At 54.3% G+C, this 23,327-nt stretch overlaps 2 protein-coding genes across 5 annotated transcripts; one reads left to right on the top strand and one right to left on the bottom strand.

The window, feature by feature from the left end:
- Positions 1 to 1,853: 1,853 nt before the first annotated feature.
- On the bottom strand, positions 1,854 to 6,557 carry GPR137 (G protein-coupled receptor 137). 3 transcript variants are annotated; one of them, XM_049892343.1, is made up of 8 exons: positions 6,480 to 6,557; positions 4,491 to 4,862; positions 4,352 to 4,401; positions 3,336 to 3,561; positions 3,050 to 3,199; positions 2,812 to 2,940; positions 2,555 to 2,673; positions 1,854 to 2,302 (listed from the first exon to the last, which is right to left on the bottom strand). In XM_049892343.1, exons 1-8 carry the CDS (start codon positions 6,555 to 6,557, stop codon positions 2,143 to 2,145), a joined length of 1,284 nt encoding a protein of 427 aa, XP_049748300.1. In that variant the 3' UTR covers positions 1,854 to 2,142. The 3 variants fall into 3 exon arrangements, with proteins under 3 accessions (XP_049748300.1, XP_049748301.1, XP_049748302.1); XM_049892344.1 differs by lacking the exon at positions 6,480 to 6,557 and adding an exon at positions 5,987 to 6,084; XM_049892345.1 differs by lacking the exon at positions 6,480 to 6,557 and adding an exon at positions 5,010 to 5,523.
- On the top strand, positions 6,483 to 23,086 carry BAD (BCL2 associated agonist of cell death). 2 transcript variants are annotated; one of them, XM_049892363.1, is made up of 4 exons: positions 6,483 to 6,571; positions 7,020 to 7,214; positions 19,553 to 19,743; positions 21,284 to 23,086. In XM_049892363.1, exons 2-4 carry the CDS (start codon positions 7,028 to 7,030, stop codon positions 21,407 to 21,409), a joined length of 504 nt encoding a protein of 167 aa, XP_049748320.1. In that variant the 5' UTR covers positions 6,483 to 6,571; positions 7,020 to 7,027; the 3' UTR covers positions 21,410 to 23,086. The 2 variants fall into 2 exon arrangements, with proteins under 2 accessions (XP_049748320.1, XP_049748319.1); XM_049892362.1 differs by lacking the exon at positions 6,483 to 6,571 and adding an exon at positions 6,665 to 6,755.
- Positions 23,087 to 23,327: the final 241 nt, after the last annotated feature.

Below are 23,327 nucleotides of genomic sequence, written 5' to 3'. Positions count from 1 at the left end.
TGCGGCCCGGCTCCCGCACCGCCTCGCCGGTGCCGGCTGGGCCGCGGAGGCGGCGGCTGCAGGGGCGGAGCGGGCGGCCGCCGGGGCTGAGACCCCCTCCCGCTGCCGGGAGCCCCCCCCCCCGCTTAACCCCTCCTGCGCCGCGCCGTCCTCGGTGCCGCTCCCTCGCCGCCGGCGCTGCCCCAGCAGCCCTTTACCTGCGGCCGCCGGCCTTCCAATCCAGCCCTGCCTGGAGCGGCGGATCGCAGAAGAGTCGGAGAGGGCGCGCCGCTGGATCCAGCCTCGAGTCTCGGACTGGAGCCCTGGTGCTGTCCCGCCGGCCGGCTGGTCCCCGGTTGAACATCAGTGGGCCCACTTCTCCGGACCGGCGCCACGCTAGTCTCCGGGCCTCTCCAAGGCCCATTACTGGATCAGGATGGGCCCTTATCTCCCCGCCCCTGGGGACAGCTCGGTCTTTGGGCTCAGCACTCTGTTGAGGATGGCACCATAAGGGAGGGGGTCCCCGCGGGACCAAGGCTGGAGGATCCCTCAGAGGCCATCTGGGATTGGCTGGCGTGGGGGTTGGGACCCAGCTCTGGGAAGTCCCTGCTGCGGCACCCCCTGCACCTCCTCCTTGTCCCCCCCCCCACTTAGTGCTCAACTCTATGCCCAGGGGTCAGCCCCAGGGGTTTGGACCAGGAGCTGCCCCCCAGTCCCAACATGGACTAGTGCCAGCGCTCCCTCCCCCACTGCCTGCACAACCAGGGCCCCCTTCTGGTCCTGGAACGCTGCCCCTCCATGCTATCATCCCATCTCCAAAGACCCTCCTCTTTGGCTGCTTCCAGACCTCAGCCTTCTTGACGTGTTTCCAGCTCGGCTTTAGGGTTGACCAACCCCTCCCAGTAGGAAACCTGGACAGGTCACCTAATTCCAGAGCTTTTTCTTCCTCATCTACACAAGAGGGATGGTGAATGATCACCGAAGGTGCTGTTCTAAACATTAGAGGTTGGAGTGTGTAAATGCTCAAAACTGAGCCTGGCACACAATAAAGTAGCCTACAAATATTAGCTATGTCCTTTTCCACCACAAGTGGTTTTTGGTCAGTTGCCCTATCTGGCAGCCCTTTGGGCTTGATGCCAGGATAGTCCCAGGTGAAGGGTTGCCAGGGAAGCTTGGTGCTGGGCCCTAGGAGCTGGGGCAGTCAGGTATGTGGGCAGGAGAGAAACCCTCTAATAAAGGTTGCCAGCAGTGGGGCAGATCTATGTTAGGCTAACAGGCTGTGGGCACATGGGAAAAGAGGGCCTCAGGGGTGGGGGTGCCCTACCCACCAGGCGAAACTCACACCTTCCTAGAGGTGTAGGCTGCTCAGTCACCATGTCGACACCTCTGCAGGCCCTGGGCTAACCCCTGGCACCTGAAGGTCAGGTTGGGGGTGGTAACAGGGAAACAGGCTCCAAAATCCCAAATGATAGGGACCAAGAAGCATAATAATCACATAATCACAGGGATACAGGGCCCAGGAGAGGGGCCACTGTTCTGTGAGCAAGGGATGGAAAGCTTCATAAAGGAAGTGACATTTAGAACAGATCCTGATAAAAGAGTAGAAATTATTCAAGTGGGGAGGGGACTGCAGCATGAATGGGGTTTTTCTGGGCCGAGAGAGCTTTGAAAACAAAGGGCTGAATGGTCTCCCTTGCCCCTCCCTCAAACAGCAGGCTCCTCCTCACCCTGCCCACCCACCTCAGTAAGTGGCCCCAGCCCAGGCTAATGGCTGCCTTCAAGGACCAGTGTCTAATCAGCATGAGGTCAAGGCAGGAAGCTGACCAAAACGGTGGCGATGAGGGAGGAAGATGAAGCAGACAAATGAACACTGGGCACAGACACTGTTTATCGAGTGGCAGATGCAGGAGAGGTAGCTGGCTCTGGTGTGGAAGCAAAGATGGCAGGTCATGCCAGGGTGCTGTGGGCATCTGGCAGCCAGGGCCATGTCCCCCACCCTAGGGGGTGGCACAAGCTCACTACAACAGGAGCAGCCGAAGAGCCGGCCAGGGAAGGAGGCGGCTACAGCCCCTAGGATCCTGGGCAAGAAGCAGCAAATGAACTTGACTCAGGGGCCTGAGGGGGAGGGGAACTGGGGTCTGGGCATCCTAGAAGGGTGGGGGATCACGTCTGGGGGGTAGAGTAGAGGCTGTGGTGATGGCCGCCTGGTCCCGGCACCTGGGAGAAGAGCAGAGGAGTAGTCCGCGTCTGGCTGCCCCCGCACCAGCTCGGCTCCCGCCCGATGGAGCCGTACCAGCTGCCGGAGCCTAGGCTGCCTGACATGCTGTGGGTAGAGAAACCAGGTCAGTCCCAGGGCAGTGACCAGGACCACGTTCACAAGAGGTGGGAGAGGGAAAAAGGCTTAGAACAGAGCATGGTGGGAGGGGCTCCCCTCCCCAGACTCTGCCCAACTGCATCTTTGGGTGGAGTAGGGGGAGATGGGAAGGAGGGGGCCTCACCTCATACTGACAAGGAAACAAAAACCTTGGGGGAGGGCCATGGCTCAGGGGGCCTGAGGCAGGGTAGGGACTCCTACCTGGTGCTCTCACCCCGGCTGTGCTCCCAGGAACAGCCCTCATCTTCACAGTGCCCAGCCCGGTCGAAGAAGTAGGATCGGGAGCCAAAGACTTGCCCGTTGAGGATGCGGCTGGTGCTCTGGGGAGGGGAAAAAGCCACCATGGATGCCTTCTCTTGGCCCCCACCAAGCTCCCTTACCACCCCCCAGCCCAGCCCAAGGGTTCCCAGCATCCACCCTTCTCCACTGGGCCCGCAGAGGAAGGTGGAGGCACTCACCAGGTCCTGTGGGGGCCGGTGCACTCGGAAGAAGCCCACCAGCAGGGTGGTGGGCAACAGCTCCCACACAAAGAGGATGAGGCCAAATACCAAGTAGCCTTTGTTCCCCAGGTCATTCACCAGGTCCGCCTAGGGGAAGGCAGGGATTCACGCCAATCTGCGTTTGTGCCAATGGGGCACTGGGACAGGGACCAGGAGCCATGGCTATTAGGAGGCAGCAGACCTGCTGAACGCCCACCTGGTCAGAGACGTTGTACCAGTCATAATCGAAGGCGTCCAGCCGGCTCCGGGGGGCCAAGGCCAGGGCTGCCAAGTTGTAACAGGCCCGGCTGGCATAGAGCAGGACCATGGCACCACCCATTGCAGCTGCCTGGCACACACTGGTCCCCTGCCACAGATAACAACGGTGACCATCAGGAAGGAGTGGATTCCAGCCTCCTTTCTATCCTGAAGGCTGCTGTCCAACAAACATGGCTGCCCAGACACCCCAAAGGACACCCAGGCATTAGAGCCTGTGGCCCTACCTTGGCCTCCAGGTAGATGCTGGTGGAAGGGGCCCGCCGGGCCACAAGGCAGAGGCAGGCAGCAAGAGAGAGTGCGCAGATGACGAAGAGGGAGTCGCTCACCAGGATGCGCACCAGGAGTAGTGCCCAGGGCTGTGCCCGGCGCCGGCGGGATAGCACAGCACACAGCACGTTCACCAGCAGAAAGAGCAGCGAGGCCCCCACGAAGGCCCCTCGGACGGCCAGCCTGCAGCCCACAGCACAGTCAGCCCAGAAGGTTGAACTTGGTGCTCACCACTCACCTAACCTCCCAAAGGAGCCCCCAGAGCCGATCAGAACCACAGATCTTTCAACCTGAACCCTGCTCCTCTAGTTTTACAGATGGGAAACTGAGGTCCAAAGAAGTCAGGCGGTAGCTGACGGCTGTGATACAGTGGAAAGAGCCTGAGACTGGGAGTCAAAAATCTGGGTCTGAGTCCTGGCTTTGCCTCCTGCCAGCTCTGTGACCTTGAACATGTTCCTTTACCTTGCTGGACCTCAGTTCTTTCATCTTTCACATATGGATAATATCAGGTTAGTTATAAAGATTAACAGTGTTTGTAAAAGCTCTTTATAAAACTGTAAAACTTTATGTAAATAACAGCGGGACCATAGGCCCATGTCACCCAGGGTGCAGTTTGGTTTCGGAGCATCCTCTGTCATGGATGACATTGGTACCCTCACCCCTCGCAGTATCGCTACTGCTTCTATTATTGTTGTTTTTCACATACGCAACGCCTCTGCTAAGCCATCTGTGCCAGGTACTTTAACTTTTCCAATGGGAATGGCACAGGATCTGGCAGTGTTTCCTTCTGTTGTGCGTGGGGTCACCATAAGCGGGGGCCACCTAGACAGCAGTTAACAACAACAACAACCTCATTCACAAACATTCCCTGGGTTGCCCTTGCCTCAGCCCTTTGAGGTAGGAAAGGATGGACACTGGGCTGCTCCCTGCCCCTGGCCTGGAGGCAGAGCTCATCAGGGCCCCAAGTACTTACAAGCCTCTACTCATTTCCGGACGACGCTTTGCCTTGGCCTTGAACACCACCTGGGTGCAGAAATGCCCATCACTCATTATGGCCCTTGGCGCTTGACACCCCCCACCAGCCCCCATCCACTACCCACTACCACGGTTACCTGGGCAAAGTAGAGATTCATTAGCGTCAGCGTGAAGAACTGCAGGCAGACAGGGCAGCAGTAGAGAAGCCAAAAGGGCAGGGGCCCCAGGCGGTTGGCTCGAGGGGTGTCTCGGAAGTAGAAGGAGAAGAGGGTGGTACGCAGCGCAGCCCAGAGCAAACAGAGTGCCAGGAACACCGTCTGGTAGCTGAGCCGCTTGTGCCCGTACAGGAGCACCAGCCAGAGCTGGGCATAGACGGAGAAGAAGAGCAGGGCATACAGGGTGGTGTAGGCGGCGGTCAGCCCCAGGGTCACGGCGGGTGGCAGCGCAGGCACCAGCCCAGCAGCAGGCACCAGGCCAGACAGGTTACTCTCCATATCAGGGAGGGAGGCCTGAATCCCGGAGAAGACAGAGATGGACGGGCTGGCCAGTGCCCAGGGAAATAAATACGGAGGGGAGGGGACTGCGGGTGGGTGCTGAGACAGAGGTAGGGAGCTCAGGGGGCAAGGCGTTGTGGCTGGCCAGGTCCTTCCCCTCACCAGAGGGATTCTCGTCTTTGCGGGGCACAGGCAGCCTGGGCCCCGGCCCCGTCACTCAGGGGCGTGAAAGGACAGCCTCTCCTCTCCAGGGTAGATGGGGGTCTCCTCCCTGGGCCACCCCAGAGCCAGGTGGATAGGTGCAGAGGCTGTAGGAGAGGGATCCCCGGCCTTGTGCTGACTCGTGCCGGTGTCAGCAGGAGGGGGAGAGCCGGCGATGCGCGTCCGCTCAGGGTATCGGCCCCTGCAGGGGGCGCCCCAAAGCCCCGCTCTCCCCCTCCTCAGGCTAGGAGGGTTCTTTCCCCTCCAACAATCCGAATGGGGGCGCCTCTGCCTTCTCTCCTCGGGATTCCGCACGCTCCTCCACCCCACCCCCCACCGCGTCTCCTCTCCAGCCGCGGGGGGCTGGTGGAGACCGCCGTCTGGTCCTCAGACCGCCGCTGGGGGAGCCGGCTCCGGTCGCCGGGACCCGGGGCTCCGGCTCCCCGGCTCCCGCTGCTCCGCCCCCTTCTGCGCCTGCGCGGGCGCCGTTCGCTACGCAAATTGCGCAGGGGCAGACCTCGGCTCCGCAGCCCCGCGCCGCGCCCGGCGTGGGGCCGTTCGAGAATTGGCGCGAGGTGCGCCGTCAGCGGGCTCCAGGGGTTACGAGAGGCGGCGGGCGGCCTAGACGCCGGAGCCGCGCCCCATTCCACTAGCGCTCGGGTGGGCCGTGGCCTGGACCACTGGCCTTTGCTGGTTTGGGGCCCATCAGCTCCCATCCTTCTCCTCTCTATGCCCAAACCCGGATCGTGTCCCCGGCGGGGGGCGGCAACGATTTCTCGTCACCTCGCCTGTGAAGGGAACTTCCGCCCATAGCCAAGATGGCCTCCGGGTCTGCCTCCCTTCCCCCCCGACTCCGCGGGTCTTAAACCGCTGGACCCCGGAGCCCCCGCTGGGCAGCCAGCCCCAAGAACTGGCCCGCCGCGGTGATGCCCGCTCACCTGGCCGGCCGCCTGCATGCTGCCTGCCAGGGGCGAAACCGTCGCGAGTACTATGGGTCACCCTCACAGGGGTCCCTGCGCCTTCTCTGCGCCCCGGGCAGTCATCCGGCCAGGGTGGAGGCTCCCTCTCTTATCTCGGATGCTCCAGAGATGGCGCGGGGAGTGGTGCCCTGTTGCGGGCGGCATGGTTTCCACGGCGCGGTTCCCACGCTAGGGAAGAGGACGGAGTGGGACTTGCCGACCCCATCACCCCTCCAGAACCGTAACAACAGCAAGTCATTGCATCCGACTTCTGACTGTCAACTGCGACTTTGCAAAGTGCTTTCAGCCACAGTAATCACCACTCTGTTTACAAAGTTTTCACTGGCTCCGGAGGGAGGTGTCATTATCCCCATTTTACAGGGGTGGAAACTAAGCCCCGGAGGGGCTGAAGGGCTTATCAGCAGAAACGAGTCTCCAGGCTCCAAATGGAGGCCCCCAGAGAATCCCTCACCGGCTTCCACACACGCCCAAGGCGTGAGGATGTCGGGAGCTGAACATCCGGAGAAGAAGAAGGGACGCAGGAGATCATCGGGCGGGCTGCAGGTTGGGCGGTGGGGCGGGGCCGGTATAGAGTGGGCCCGCCTCCTGTCCAGCCCGAGTGACATTTCACGAGTTGATTGGGCCAGGCCGGTGACAGTTCCCGTTGCCCAAGCAACTAGGGCAGGGCGCCCTCAGTACTGGAGGGAGACGGCAGGCCCGGGTCAGGGGCCTCGAGATCGGGCTTGGGGTGAGACCTGTGTGCGGTCATCCCAGGAGAGACGGCCTGGGTGGGGGTCTGGGGCTGCCCTACAGCACCAGTGCTCCAAGGGAAGATTTAGGTCCCAGCTGGACAGGCTGAGCACCCGGCAGAGCCAGACTGGGCAGACAGATGAGTCTGGGAGGCAGGCGGGCTCTAGGGGCAGAGAGTGAGCCAGGGACGTCTCTGCTGTACCCCCACAGGTTCCCGTTTGCTCCGGCTGTGCCCTAACCACCCACCATCTTGCCCCCACAGCCCAGAGTATGTTCCAGATCCCAGAGTTTGAGCAGAGTGACCGGGAAGACTCCACCCCTGCAGACAGGGCCCTGGGCCCCAGCCCCGAAGGGTACTGGCCTTCAGGCCCCAGCGACCGCCACCGTGTGGCCCCAGGCTTCCTGCGGGACGCCAGTCACCAGCAGGGGCAGCCGACCAGCAGCGGCCACCTTGGAGGTAGGAACCCCCTAATATCACCTCCTGCCCAGTAGCTCTCTGCACCCCAGCCACATACATGCTTACTGGCTGGCTTTGGGTGAGTCTATAACCTCTCTAAGCTTCAGGTTCCTTTTCTGTAAATAAAGCAATGAATCACATCACTATTGTAGGGTTTTCGGGGCAATTAGTAGCAATATATAGGAAGCACTTTGTCATAGTGTTGGCACATCGGAGATGCTCCAAAAAACGTAGCTGTTGTTGTAGGGCCAGGACAGAAATCACTGAGGAGCAGGCAGAGAGCAAGAAAGGGGAAGTGACTTGACTAAGGTCATGCTTGAGGTACCTTTGGTAGGAGGCAGGGGTGGAAGGCTCCTTGGTGGCCTGTCCAGGCTACATCCTGCCGTAGGCTACCTGCTTACCCTAGGACTGAGCTATTTTTGCACAGTTGCTGGGGCAGGTTACCTGAAGTGGCAGACAGTCCTCCCAGGCAGTGGCCATGTAGGGGGTGGTGTGGGAAGTTGCTGGAAAGAGCTGTCTACTCTCCAGCACAGGCTATTGGTTGCCCTTCCCACCTACTCAGGCCCAGCCCGGATGGAAGGACGTTGGCGGGCAGTGGCCATTTGTCTATAGTCTTCACGTGCCTGGTGCCTGGGACGGGCCTTGGCACCTGAGACAGTTACAGAGACCTTCTGAAAACACACACCAGACCATGTCGCTTACCCACCGAAGCTTATATAACTCCCATTTTCTTCAGGAACAGGAAGGCCTGGGTGGCCTCCCCTCCCTCTTTCCTGCACACTCTGTCCTGTCAGGCTGAATTGCAGAGGATCCTCAAGCAGCTTTTTCTGCTCTCAGCTGTTTCCACACCCAACCTGGCTCTTCCTACCCCTCCTTTGGGCTCCCTCATCGTTCTCTTCCTCCACTTATTGAGTACTTAGTAGGAGACCCTGGGTGGTGCAAACGGTTAAGCACTTGACTACTAGCTGAAAGGTTGGTGATTCGAACCCACCCAGAGGCACTGAAAAGACCCGCCTGGCCGTCTGCTTCTGAAAGATCGCAGCCTTAAAACCCTACGGAGCAGTTCTACTCCGACATACATGGGTTCACCATGAGTGGGAATCAACTGGAAGGCGAATAACAACACGTACCCACCCCTCCTTGGGACCCCCTCAGTGTTCTCTTCCTCCTTTTATCAGGTCCCACGTGTTGTCCCCGTTTCTAGGGGCACATCAGTGACTAAAAACCCGTTGCCATCAACTCGATTCTGATTCTTAGCGACCCTACAGGACAAAATAGAACTGCCCCACAGGGTTTCCAAGACTGTAAATCTTTACAGAAGCAAACTGCCACATCTTTCTCCCTTGGAGTGGCTGGTGGGTTCGAACTGCCAACCTTTTGGTTAGCAGCCCAGTCCTTAACCACTGCGCCACCAGGACTCCTTCATCAGTGACCACAGAGATGAAAATTTTGCCCTTGTGGAGCTTACATTCTAGTGGGGTTGGAGAGACAGGCCATAAACAAACAAGCAGACAGGGAAATGCTATAATGTCTGGGAAGATAATGTGTGCTTGGGAGAGGGGCGTGTATGCAAACAGAGTCAGGTGAGTCCTGAGGACTGGCCATGGGATTTTAACTGAGATGCCAGGGTCAGGGTCAGCCTTGGTAAGAAGCAACATTTGAGCAAAACCTTGAAGGGGATATGGGTGAGCCACACAAGTGTCTGTGGGAAGAGAGTACCAGGCAGAGGGAATAGCATATGCAAAGTCCCGTAGGCAAGTCGTGGTCCAGGCTAGTGAGGCCGGAGAGGAGAAAGAAGGTACAGGGGAGAATAGTTGAGATGCCATCAGAGTTAATGAGGGGGACAGGTGGCCTGGGCAGGGCCTCGAAGGCCATTGTAAGGGCTGTGGCGTATACTCTGAAAAGAAACAGTAGAGAGCTGAGAGCAGAGGGGACTTGGTCAGGTTTGCTGAGTGCCTGGGGCCACAATGTTGAGACTGGTCTGTAATGGGCAAAGCAGAAGCGGAGGCCAGAGGGGAGGCTGTTGCGGGACGCCAGTCACCAGCAGAGGCAGCCGACCAGCAGCGGCCACCTTGGAGGTAGGAACCCCCTAAGATCACCGCCTGCCCAGTAGCTCTCTGCACCCCAGCCACATACATGCTTACTGGCTGGCTTTGGGTGAGTCTATAACCTCTCTGAGCCTCAGGTTTCTCTTCTGTAAATAAAGCAAGAGAAGATGGTGACTTGGGCCAGGGAGGTGGCAGTGGAGGTGGTGAGAAGGAGCTGGATTGATTGTGAAGGTGGGGCTGTCAGGACTTGCTGAGAGACGAATAGAAAGAGCTGAGTCAAGGAGGTCTCCAAGGAGCTTCACCTGCGCAACCAGAAGGATGGATGGAGTTTCCTTTAACCAAGACGGAGCCTTGGGGTGGGGGGCAGATAGGGAGCCCATTTTGGGCCATGTGAGGTTAGAGGTGCCCGTTAGTCCTCCAAGTGGGGGTTTCCAGCGGAGGAAAGGCCCTGGCAGCATTTATAAATGAAGAGTGGTCGGCCTTTCAGTGTACGTAGGCCCAGGAACCTGGAGGCGAGCATCTGGAGAGGACGGAGGGCTGGGCTGCGTTCTAGCCTTAAGTGCAAGAGGAGGAGAAACCACAAGGGAGACTGAGAAGGAGCGGGCAGTGAGGTGGACAGGAAACCAAGAGAGGGGTGTGCGCCAGCCACTGCATGGTGGTGAATGCCGGGTGGGCGATGAACTGAGTGGGACGCTTGGGGCGGGGGTCGGCCCACTCCTCAGTAAGGGCTGAGAGTTGGCGATGGAGGCCACACCTGGGGCCATTTGATGGGGGAGGGGCTCTGACAGCTGTGGGTAGAAATCCTGGGAAGAGAAGAACTGCAGACGGGAGAACCCACTCTTGACAGCTGTGCTCCCACAAAGAGCAGCAGAGGATGGGGTGGCAGCTGAAGGCAGGACAGTCAAGAGAGGGTTGGTTTTTAAGATCCAAGAAGAAGATACCAGGTTTCTAGGCTACTGGGACCCATCCAGGGGAGAGGGGTCCACTCCACGGTGCAGGGGTGTTGCAGGACAGTGGGCCGGCATGGCACCTGAGGAGGGGGCTGGTGAGGCAACTTCTCTGTTAGAGGCAGGAGGCAGCAGCTCTGGGAGGGGCAGAGTGGATGTAGATGCAGCCTGGGAACTGGGAGAAGTTTCTCTTCCATGTAAGGAAGCCCGGAGTGGGGATAGGGAGGAGGGGTGGGGCTGTGGGGAGATAGGAGCAGGTTTGAAACTTGGGAGCAGTGGTGGGCAATGTGGAGGGTGCAACTGGGCTTTGTGGCCGAGAATTTAAAGTGAGAGCAGGCGGCGTGGCTGCGCTCTCAGTGGGAACTTGCAGGGGAGCGGAGTTAAAAAGGCTGTTTGTCCCAGCAAGGGGTTGAGGGTGTGTGCAAGGAAGGGACAAGAACTGGCTGACCATAGCGGGCAAGCCCCTGGGGAGTCACAGCAGCGGTGTCGTTGGAGCCAAGCACCAGAGGGGGAGAACTGGACAGGTAGGTGGCGGTCAGTGGGCTGCTGTTATTGGCAGTGATGATGTTACAGGGCAGGGCTTCCCAGCTCCCAGCTCGGGACTAAGCCCTGCTTAGGTTCTTACCTTCTTCTGACCACAAATGGCCAGGAGAGGCTCAGAGGTTCCACACGAACAAAAGTTTGCTAGGGACAGGGTAGAAGGCTCGCGAGGGAGAGAGGGAGAGGGCTTTCCACCTATGCTAGCTTCCAGTCTCTCACTGGACAGAGGATTCCCTAGGGCTTATAAAATTTTGTGGAGGGGGGGATGGGAGGAATGCATTATCTTTATTTGTTAGATGGGTGGAGATTTCGATGAGAAGGAGAGGGATTATGAAAATCAAATGGGTGCTCAGTTAGAATTCAAAATGGACTTCCTCACAGAGGTTGCTGGAACCAAGATGGAGTCTGTCACAAAGGCTGCCGGGAGGTCAAACAGGACTTATTCTGGGATGTTGTGCATGCGTGATGCCTCTGGATCTTGGTTTGAGCCCCGGCGAGGGGTCCCTGTTCATGTTTGTCTCACGTGGAAGGTCACTTATAGTCCATGTTGATCTTTACTGCGCGTGCTCTGCAGCTGGTGATGCCTTGAAAAACAACTCGGGAGGATTATCAGTAATTGATAGCTGGTCAAGCACACAGGGCCTTGAAATGTAGCCCCTTATCTTGTCTAAGCACCTAGTTTGTTAATCACAAGTAGTTTTCGGGTGCCAGGAGCAAAAGTTGTACGGTGGTCTGCACTTAGGTTTAGATTCAGAGACTAATTATAGCTGGTCAAGCACACAGGGCCTTGAAATGTAGCCTTTATTTCATTCAGCCAGCCCAATCTCTTCTCAGTGAGGTCTGGGTTATACCCATGGGGATGAGAGTCTGGGGGCCAAGATGATGGGGGAAGGAGGGCACAAGGCTAGGAGGTGGGAAGAATTGCTTACGGGTACATTGAAACACCTGTGGATCAATAAGGACCAGCGGAGTGATGCAGAAAGTGGGAGTGACATTGGGCAGAAAGGTGGGCTGTGACCTGCAGGTGGAGGACACGGGGGGCATGGAGGGGAAGGGGTGACACAGACGGAGAACCATCTGAAATAGCAATGAAGGGCCAGGGGACTTCCCCAGCTCCAGACCTAGCCTACGGACAGCTGCGGGGGAGAAAACTGCCACCATCTCAGAGGGCTACACAGGATGCTTTTGATGTACTTTTCAATGTCTTAGTGATTTCCCATAAAAAATCCCATAAGTGCCAATGACCTGCCAGAGCCATGTGGTCACTGCCCCCTCTCAGCTCACACTTGGTGGTATCTCTTCACATTTCCTGTCTGGCCTCTGTGCCCCAAGGGCAGTGACTGGACCGCCTTGTGCGCTTTTATAACTCTAGTGCACAGCCCAGTGCCTGAAATGGGCTGGGTGCGTGGCAAGCCCCTGTGGGTGCATGGGTGGCGAAGGGAAGTGTTGTGTCGGATTTTAGAAACCTTAGAAAATTAATACTCAGGTTTGCCACGCATAAACTCCAGTTTAGTTTACTGCAAGGTAGTTAGGGGAAGGCATGCAAGTAAGACATCACAGCATTCATTGGGACAGAAGAATTAGAATTAACAGGTACGATTGTTCAACGGTTAGAGTCCAGTCTTTAGACTTCAGGCTTTTACCTTTAACAAGAGGTCTTGGGAAGAAGGTTTAACCGCGGCTCAAACTCAGCCGAGGTCCCTCATAGCTTGGGTACAAGGTCAGCAGCTACGGTGGACAGAATCTCGGTACCATCTCTGCCTTCTCTCAGTAAGTGAAGAGAAATTTATGGTTTTTATGTGAATTTGTCACCTTGGGTCCACACGAAGCAAGGGCCAGTGTGACATCAAAGAGTAGTATTGTTATGACACATATCTTGCATAGCCTCTTCAAGGTTAGAGGTTAGAGGTGGTTTACATTTATGATTCAATTCTAGTTTATTCTAGCTATGTCTTTTTTTATCACAGCACCTCAGGTCAAAGTGAACTTAAAGGTTGTTTATGTTCTTTACACACTTCACATGCTTCTGTGTTTCCAAGTCTAAGTTCAGAAATTTTCTAAATAACTTTTATGACTGCCACGTTAAGTAATGACTTACAGTTAATGTTAGAGAGTCTCACAAAGAATACATATTTCTATTTTTAAGTTCATATTTTGAGTGCTTATACATGTGTTTTGAAAGCATAATAGTGACTTCAACCTTATGGGATTTGAGATCATCGTAGAAACATACAGAACAGGAAGGAAGGAAGAACACGCAGTGGGAGAAGCAGCCTGGTATCCGACTCTGGGCCAAACTGTCGGAGTTCAACCTCGGCTCTACCCTTTATTAGCCAGCTGAGCTTGAACAGGTTAGTTAACTCGCTCTGCCTCAGTTTTCTTATCTGTAAAATCTGGAATAGAACTAGACCCACCTCATTGGGTTGTGGAGAGGATCTGATGAATTAATACAGGAAAAGTGCTTAGAGTAGTGCCTGACACAGAGGAATTGCTTACTCTGAGTGTTTGCTATTCTTATTAACCAAGACCAGTTGCTGTCGAATATTTTTTTTTTAATTGCGCTTTAGGTAGGTGAAAGTTTACTCAGCAAATTAGTTTTCCGGCTCGATAGTTTGTATGTAAGGTGCTCCATGACGTTGGTTGCATTCCCCGCAATGTGTCAGCACTCTCCCCATTTCCTCCCTGGGTTCCTCATTTCTGTTAGTCCAGATTTTCTACCCCTTCCTGCCTTCTCATCTCTGCCTTTGGGCAAATGTTGTCCTTTTGATCTTGTATAATTGATTGTTCTAAGGAACTTGTTCCTCTCCAGTGTTACTGTTTATTTTTGGGGCCTATTTATTGTTTGGCTGAAAGGTGGTCTCCAGGAATGGCTTTAGTTCCAGGTCAGAAGGGTGTCTTAGGGCCATAGTCCCGGGAGTTCCTCCAGCCTCTGTTGGACCAGTAAGTCCGGTCTTTTTGGTGAGTTTTATTTTTTGTTCTACATTTTTCTCCTGCGCTGTTTGGGATCCTCTGTTGTGATCCCAGTGAGAGTGGTGGTCAGTAGTGGTAGCTGGGCACTACCTAGTTCCTTTGGTCTCAGGGTCCTGTAGGCTATAGTTCATGTGGTCCATTAGTCCATTGAGTTAATGACTCATGGCAACCCCATGTGTGTCAGAGTAGAGCTGTGCTCCATAGGGCTGATTTTTCAGGAATAGTCACCAGGCCTTTCTTCCAAGGGGCCTCTGGGTAGACTCAAACCACCAACCTTTTGGTTGGCAGCCAAGCAAGTTAACCATTTGCACCAGCCAAGGACTTCTGGCATTCTTATTACTCTGATCATTATTATTATGGCTGTTGTTATGAGTTGACCCTGGCTCCAAGCAGACCGGGGAGTGAGCTCAGTCTCAGCTCCCAGAGGTTGCCATTCATGCAGCACATTTATTGAGCATGTTACTTGATTAGGGTCCATGCCCTGGAGCAGTCGAGCCAATGAAACATACTCCAAGTCAGAAAGAGTGAGAAAGTTTATTAAGGAGATGTAGACACCTTAACGTATACACCTTAATACATACTTTGGACATGTTGTCAGGAGGGATCAGTCCCTGGAGAAGGACAATTGTGCTTGGCAGAGTACCGGGTCAGTGGAAAAGAGGAAGACCCTCAACGAGGTGGATTGACACAGTGGCTGCAACAATGAGCTCAAGCATAGCAACGATTGTAAGGATGGCGCAGGACCCGGCAGTGTTCCATTCTGTTGTGCATAGGGTCCCTATGAGTTGGAACCGACGGCACCTAACAACAGCAACACACATCACCAGGGACCCAGCAGCAACACAGGCTGTCTCTATGGAGTCCCAAAGAACAGTTTTACGTTAGACTTTATGTAGAATCTTACAAGGCTTAGAAGTGTCTTTATAGTCCACAGATGGCATGGCTGAAGGAGTTAATCATTACAAAATCGTGACAAAAGACTTTATCAGACTAAAGAGATGCATATCAGATACCTGGGCTCTGATTTTCCTGTGGGGGGTTGTAAGTCATAGGTGGTTGGACAGAACAAAACAAAGTTATTTGCCTCAGATTAAAATAAAGAAAAAAGTCATTAACCTTAGGTCAAAACAAAGTCATTAACAGAGGTATGTGAAGGAGGAGGCAGGCAGAAGAAGGGGAACAACTTAGAGGTCTATCATGGCGTTAGTTATGTCAAGCTCTCAGTTGCCCGTTTTGAAAAAGGAGAAAATATGCTGGGGAGTATTAGGGTCACAAGCACCTATAGTATACCAAAAGCACTGGGAACAGAGACATGAATATCTAATGCTTCCCGACAGCAGACAAATGAAGTGTAGGTTAGAACTACTCCAAGGCCACACCAAGGAGTTTGAACTTAATCTTATAGGCACTGGGGAGTCATTGAAAGTTTTAAGCAAAAGACAGACATGGTTGGGTTTTAGAGCAAGGGTTGGCCTGAATCCCTCTTTTTTTTTTTTTTTAATTTTTATTGTGCTTTAAGTGAATGTTTACAAATCAAGTTAATCTCTCATACAAAAATTTATATATACATTGCTATATAATCCTAGTTGCTCTCCCCGTAATGAGACAGCCGGCTCCTTCCCTCCACTCTCTCTTTTTGGGTCCATCCCACCAGCTTCTGACCCCCTCTGCCCTCTCATCTCCCCTCCAGGTAGGAGATGCCAGCATAGTCTCAAGTGTCTACTTGATCCAAGAAACTCATTCTTCACCAGCACCTTTTTCTAGCCCATTGTCCAGTCCAATCCCTGTCTGAAGAGTTGGCTTTGGGAATGGTTTCTGTCCTGGGCTAACAGAAGGTCTGGGGGCCATGACCTCCGGGGTCTTTCTAGTCTCAGTCTAACCATTAAGTCTGGTCTTTTTATGAGAATTTGGGGTCTGCATCCCACTGTTCTCCTGCTCCCTCAGGGGTTCTCTGTTGTGTTCCCTGTCAGGACAATCATCGGTTGTGGCCAGGCACCATCTGGTTCTTCTGGGTCTCAGGCTGATGTAGTCTCTGGTTTATGTGGTCCTTTCTGTCTCTTGGGCTCATAATTACCTTGTGTCCTTGGTGTTCTTCATTCTCCTTTGATCCAGGTGGGTTGAGACCAATTGATGCATCTTAGATGGCTGCTTGCTAGCATTTAAGACCCCAGAAACCACTCTTCAATGTGGGGTGGAGAATGTTTTCTTAATAGATTTTGTTATGCCAGTTGACTTAGATGTCCCCTGAAACCATGGTCCTCAAACCCCCACCCCTGCTACGATGGACTTCAAAGCATTCAGTTTATTCAGGAAACTTCTTTGCTTTTGGTTTAGTCCAGTTGTGCTGATCTCTCCTGTATTGTGTGTTGTCTTTTCCTTCACCTAAAGTAGATCTTATCTACTATCTAATTAGTGACTATTCCTCTCCCTCCCTCCCTCCCCCCTCTCATAACCATCAAAGAATATTTTCTTCTCTGTTTAAACTGTTTCTGGAGTTCTTATAATAGTAGTCTTATACAATATTTATCCTTTTCCAACTCACTAATTTCACTCAGCATAATGCCTTCCAGATTCCTCCATGTTATGAAATGTTTCACAGATTCGTCATTGTTCTTTTTCAATGAGTAGTGTTCCATTGTATGAATATACCATAATTATTTATTCGTTCATCCATTGATGGGCACCTTGGTTGCTTCCATCTTTTTTTTGCTGTTGTAAACAGTGCTGCAGTGAACATGGGTGTGCATATATCTGTTCGTGTAAAGGCTCTCATTTCTCTAGGATATATCCCAAGGAGTAGGATTGCTGGATCGTATGGTAGTTCCATTTCTAGCTTTTTAAGGAAGCGCCAAATGGATTTCCAAAGTGGTTGTACCATTTTACGTTCCCACCAGCAGTGTATAAGTGTTCCAGTCTCTCCACAACCTCTCCAACATTTATTATTTTGTGTTTTTTGGATTAAAGCCAGCCTAATTGGAGTGAGATGGAATCTCATTGTGGTTTTGATTTGCATTTCTCTAATGGGTAATGATCGTGAGCATTTTCACATGTATCTGTTAGCTACGTGAATGTCTTCTTTAATGAAGTGCCTGTTCATATCTTTTGCCCATTTTTTCATTGGGTTATTTGTCTTTTTGTAGTTGAGTTTTTACAGTATCATGTAGATTTTAGAGATCAGGTGCTGATCGGAAATGTCATAGCCAAAAACTTTTTCCCAGTCTGTAGGTAATCCCTCTGTTTTTATATAGCTCACAAGCTTAAGCTTGGGATGGTTTTCCTTTTTTTTATAGTTTTTTACATTTTTAAATGGTTAAAAGAAAAATAATATTGTGTGATACATGAAAATGACATGAAATTCACATTTCAGTGTACAATAAGTAAAGTTTAGTGGAACACAGCCATGTTCATTCATATTTATATGGTCTATGGCAGCTTTCATGCTGTGGCCACAGAGCTGAGTCGTGACAACAGAGACCAGATGGCCTGCAAAACCAGCCCCAGTTTTAGATGTCTACTGACATCACCAGCTTCCTGCAGGCCTGTGGTCTGAGGGGCTTTTGTACTTCACGTGGCTTTAAAACACCCAGGAGTGGAGGCCAGACCTGCTGGGGCAGCCCTGATGAGCAGTGGAATGCCTGCTCAGGGTGGGGCCATGCACAGGTCTCATGGTGCTCTGCCTCCTGAGAGGGGATACAGTGCATGTACGTGGGTGTACATGTGTGTCTGTGCATGTGTGTGCACGTGTACGCATGTTTTGTAAGTGTAAAAATGGTGTGGTGGAGGCATCTGAGCTCCTCTAAATTTAGGAGGGAGAGAGAGAATCAATATCAGCGTCAGTAGCCCAGGGCTGATTCTTATGAGGCAAAGGTCAGACAGACCTCCTTCCTCTCTCCAACCTTTTTACCACTTCTGACACCAGCGCTCCTTCCCAGGGCACTCTCTACTTCCCTGCTGGGTTGGATAATTCCTTATGATGGCCACACAGAACTCACAGACAATACTCACGATTATGGGGTTTATTAGGGAGGTAACAGGTTGCAATTCAGGTTCAGGAATGCTCAGGGTACAGTCTTCCATCAGGACAGCCTCTTCTCAGCTGTGCTGCAGGCAGGCCTCTCTCTGGCCCTTGGCCACTTGGCCCAGCCTGTGTCATGCTCTGGCAAGTGTTAGAAAGCTCTTTAGCTCCAGCAATAAGTGCCTGGAGACACCCCACTCCACCACCAAGCCTCTGCCCAAAGGCGCTCAGGTTTTTTGCCCCTTGGGCCAGGAAGCTCACTGCATAGTCTCCTGGTTCTGCTGCCTCTACTGCTGTCATTTTTCTGCCACTGCTTCTAGCTATCTTGCTGTCTCCAGCTCTCTTTCTCTATCCCCTGGGTCCGGAAGGGTCTCAGCACAGGGATCCCAGGTCCAGAGTACCTGCTCCATTCCCACCTCTTCTGCTAGGTGGTAGTCAAGTCCCCCTCTGCTCTGGAATTGGTTCTCTTGACCTAGCAGGGTAGCAAAACTGACCAATTCCCTCTTTAGTGTTCCATACACCTTATTTGCATAGTTATACCCCTACAAAGGTGCCATGCACCTTATTTGCATTATTAGCAAGCTGTCCAATCCCCTTGCTGGGTCACAAGTACTTCATTTGCATAGCCCCACCCAGTCATCATTTAGTGGAAGTTACAAAGACAATGGCTAGAAGGGCCATATTAAGCAATTCACTGCAGTGTAGCTGGCAAGTAGTTAAGGATGAGGAAGGCGAAGAAACTTGTCCTAGCTGGCACAGACATAAGTGGTAGAGGCAAGATCTGAACCCCACCCTGTCTGATGGTGCTGCTTCATTGTCTCAAATTTTCTAGAACCCCACTGTTTTAATTAAATGTATAAAGATGCTCATGGAAGCATGATCCTGGATGTGGTCAGCCTCACCTACTTAGGCAGAAACCCAACGGGTAAAGTACTTAAAACTGGAGGTGCTTTGCTGGGGGCTGGGGCACTGCCAGCCATAGACCCTGACCTCTCCCCCACCACACCCTGGCCAGGCTCTAGGGAGGGTAGCTTAGGCATGCAGGCCTGGGCACCCATCCAGGCCCACACCCACAATGGAGCCACACCCCTTTTCTCCCCAGAGAAGGCGAGAGGCAGAAGGGGAGAAATTGCCTCTGCCCCATTACAAGGGGTGTAGGGATGAGAGCTGGTCCAGGGTGGGCTTGTTCAGGGCGGGCATGACTCTGCTCAGGGACCCAAAGCCCCCTTTCCCCAGGGAATTCACAGGAAATGCCCCAGGTTTTTTCTAGTAAATAGAAGGACACTTCAAAAATTCATTTTACACAGGAGATATCATGGCATGGCTTTGCTAAATTCATGGCCTTAGGGAGAATCCTTCTACACAGCACATCAGGCTCCTGTCAGAAATCCCAGGGGGCCCTTCCCCAACCTGGGCCTCGAGGTGGCCCACACTGAGCTGGGGGGAGCCTGGGGCATGAATGTTACGCATACAGCCTCTGGGACCCCAGTGGCTGGGTTTGGATCCCAGCTAGGCCATCTATAGGGGTGACTCAATGGCACACAGCAGGGGAAGGTCCTTTTATACCCTAAGGGCCTCGCCCATTATTGGAGCTCAGTAAACATGTGGAGGATTAATGAGAAGTTGACACCAATCTTCACAGAAGCCCCATGAGCTAGCTTGTATTACCCTGGATTTACATATGAGGGGACTGGAGCTGGGGGGGCGGGGAGAGACCGTGATGTCCACCGAGACACTAATGCTGAGGGTTGTGGCAGGGCCAGGGGCGTAGAGGAGCTGAGATTCACATCAAGCACCATGCCACGACCCTCTCTGCAGGTGCTGCGGCTGTGGAGACCCGGAGTCGCCACAGCTCATACCCCGCAGGGTCTGATGAGGCTGAAGGGCTGGAGGAGGATCCCAGCCCCTTTCGGGGTCGCTCGCTTTCAGCGCCCCCCAACCTCTGGGCTGCACAGAGATATGGCCGTGAGCTCCGCAGGATGAGTGACGAGTTCCAGGGCTATTTCAAGGTGAGCGCCAGCCCCAGGGTGTGGGCCCTGTATTCCCACACAACGGGATCACTAGGTGGGTGTGGGGGTGCAAACTGTACTGGGTGACACTTGTCAGAAAGGGGTGACACTAAAATGACTGTCCATACAATTTTTTGTGCAGTGTTTCAGCAGGAATTTATTTTTTATAAGAATATCTCTGTAGTTATAACAGCAAAAACATTTTTTGTAAGCCCAGCTTACATGCATCCATATACCTACAAGGCTAAAACGCTAGGCTAACTTACTTCCTGAACCTTCTAATGCCCTTCAGTCAGAGCTGTCACTGTTACCCAGTTACAGCGCCGCTTTAAATCAGGTCTCCTTGGGGTACGCTGCTGGTGGTGTTTATAGTCGCAGATTTTGTCACATTTTCTGATGTTTTAGCTACAACACTGTAGCGATTAGTATTCGTGAACTTATATCAATAAGTTTTTTGAGAATGAAGTAGTAATTAAAGGAAAAGAATTACAATTTACAAGTACCATCAGAGCACAAAACATTACTAAGGATTCTGTATTGTCTTGTAAGGGAGGAAGTCCATGGGGCAGGTGACACCAACCCTAGTGATGCCACTGTTCTCACACCCTCTCACTGGCCTGTCCCTTCCTGAGTCCCAGGGCACACTGATCTATAGACCTCACCCCTCTTCCTGCCCAACCTCCGGCAGGTCCCTTTCCTGATCCCCATTCCCCACACACACCTTGACCTTTCCCTGAACCCTTTAAGTCTGCCCTCTCCAGGTGGCCAAACCTCTCCCTCCCCCACCTTTCCTTCAAAGCTCCAGGGTTCCCCAAATCCTTTGAGCATGAGGCACTCTAGGATCTGTACTTCCTGCCAGCCCTTTTCAGGTTTTCGGCCCCAGCTTCTAGGCCACCTCTATAACTCTTGAGTTGCGGCCCCATCTTCCAGGTGCTAGATCTCCAGCTCTGGAGCTGCCATAATGGGGTCCTAAGCCTCCCCGCTCAGGGGCAATCTCTAAATTGCACCCCCCCCCCCCATTTCAAGATGAATAGATGTTGATAGTGGTGGCGCTTCAGTAGAAAGGCCTTTCCTTCTTTTCCGTCTGCCTCAGTCAGGCCAGGTGCCTTTCGTATTTGTGGGCCCCCGCATGTTATCCCTCTGGCGCCTCCTTTGATTTGCGCCTCAGGGCAGGTGCCCCCACTCTGCCCCCCTCGTACGCCTCCGCAGCCCCGCCCCCAGCACGGAGTTTCTGTGATCTGTAGTGCTGGCGGAGCCCTGGTGGCGCATTGGTCAGCGGTTTGAATCCACCAGCCTCTCCTTGGAAACCCTATGGGGCTGTTCTGCCCTGTCCTACAGGGTTGCTATGAGTCTGAATGCACTTGACCGCAACAGGTTTGGGGTTTTTTTGGATAGTGATAGCACCGATTCCTACGGGCCCGGCGTTCACTCTGGGAGCTGAGGGCTCTAGGATCTCCCGTGGGGGCTCATGCAGAGGTCGGATTCCGAAGCTGGCCACCCGGGTGAGCTCTTTTAACCCTTCCGTCTCCCTACTCCGAAGGGACTTCCTCGCCCGAAGAGCGCGGGCACAGCAACGCAGATGCGGCAAAGCCCCAGCTGGACACGCATCATCCAGGCCTGGTGGGATCGGAATTTGGGGAGAGGCAGCTCCGCCCCGTCTCAGTGACCTTACGTCCCACGTTCCCGAGGCCCCACCCACTCCCGCAGCAGCCGCCGGTGGCCATCTTGGGTGTGGGCGGAAGTCTTCCGCAGGCCTTAAGCAAAAAGAGGATCCGTTCCCTCCCGTTAGGAGGGAACCGGCCTGAGCCGGAGCCCGATTCCCTTCCGGTGCGAACCCTTTCGACCTCATCGGAAGTTCCAGTGGCTCTCCGGCCCCGCCCTGCCCTTCGGCGCTTGCTCTGCCTCAGGCGCCTGCGCCAAGTCGCGAGCGAGCCGGGCTTAACCGTTCCTGCGCCAGTAGCCTTTACTCCCGGGTAACGCCCGGGCCCGTGCTCGCGGCCCCCTGTGCGAATAAAGCCCGCGTCTGTGCCGCCGCATGTGCTCTGTCCGTTGCCGCGGCTTCGCGGGAGGGCTAGTGCTAACACTGAGAGGCTTCCCCGGGCTTACACGTAGGTGAAGCGGGATCTCTCCGAGCGGCTTGTCCGGGGATGGAGACCCGGGGCTCCCAGGCCGCAGGGAGGACCGAGGCTTCCGGGTCCTTATCTCTAAAGTCCTTATGTCAGTGGTAATCGGGACCCGTGCTCTGCAGACCGTGCCGCGGCCCCCAGGGAGGGTCCTCTGTTCGTGTGTGGGTCAGTCCTTGTGAGCTGCTCCTGTGTGGCGGGCGCAGGGCCAGCGCTGCTCAGGGCACAGCCGAACGGGCCGGGCAGGCCCGGCCCGGCCGCGAGGGGTCATTGTGGGACTGGGGGGAGCTCCATGAGAGTCTGGGACCAGAGCTCCGGGCACAATTCTAGGAAGATTTATTGGCGCCCCCTGTAGACCAAGCCAGTGCTTTTACTGGGTACACAGAGATGATGCCGCCACGGCCCCCCAGCTGGAGCTTGCTACCGCCAGCTTAGTGCCCTAACAGGGGCCCACAACCAGAGTGAGGGCGGCTCCCTTCTGCAAGGCAGGCAGAGAGGGCTTCAGGGAGGAGGTAAGTTAGAGCTGAGGCTTGAAGAGATGAGGGGAGGTAGGAGGGGTCGCAGCAGGGGTTTGGCTTCTGTGGGGGTTGAGTGTCACACCGAGTTTAGACTTTAGTCTGGTCTTTAAGGACCTGGCACTGACGTGGGATCAGGTAGTGTTGATTTAAGTGGAGGTGAGAAGAGTCCAGAGCATGGGAGCTGGCTGCTCAGGGGGACCTGAGGGTGCTGAGGGGCCTAAACATGGAAAAGAGGAGAGAGGGCAGATTTGGGGATTGAACAAGGCCTGACAGGAGAGGCAGAGAGGGCCTGGGCAATGATACTGACCCTGAGGGAGGAGGGCCCAGGGGAGAGCATCCCCAGGCCCGGAAAGGCCCTACTCTGTTTCTTGGGCCTCCCACCCCACCTGTTTGTCTGAGGTTACAGCAAAAACAAAGCAAAGCAAAGCACTCAATTGGCAGGAGACAAGCCCAGATAAGAGACTGCTTTCCTCTGGAGGAGGGAGGCCTCAGCCCCAGATGCGCCAGAAAGCTAGGAGAGGCCTTGAAGAAGGGCCAACCTGACCCTGCTGCAGAGCCTGGCGGCACCCTCGCTGTCTCTGCCATTCCACGCTGTTCATCTTCCAGGCTGGCCTTGGACTGTCCGCTATGGAGGGACCAGGCCCACCCTGAACCTCCAGGTCAGGATGTCTTGGTTTAGCTGTGGTCTGGGACACACGACTTCTGCTCTGGGCCTCAGTTTTCTCACCTGTAAAACAGGTATAACATCTCCCTCACAGGGGTGAGGAGGATGCTGGGTCTCCTAGCCCCAGGTCACGGTCAGGCCCACTTCCCACTCACAGCTGAAAGCCCGGGTTCCCCAGTGCTGGGCAGGTTCTGAGCTGCCCAGCTCCACCCCTAGTCGGTCCATCCCCCAATACAGAGAAGCAGCCTGTGTGTGGGGCCCAGAGCAGCCCTGGCGGAA

Source organism: Elephas maximus, chromosome 7, assembly GCF_024166365.1.
Source record: "Elephas maximus indicus isolate mEleMax1 chromosome 7, mEleMax1 primary haplotype, whole genome shotgun sequence".
In the NCBI taxonomy this organism is placed as follows: domain Eukaryota; kingdom Metazoa; phylum Chordata; class Mammalia; order Proboscidea; family Elephantidae; genus Elephas; species Elephas maximus.
This window is presented reverse-complemented; position numbering and strand designations above follow the sequence as displayed.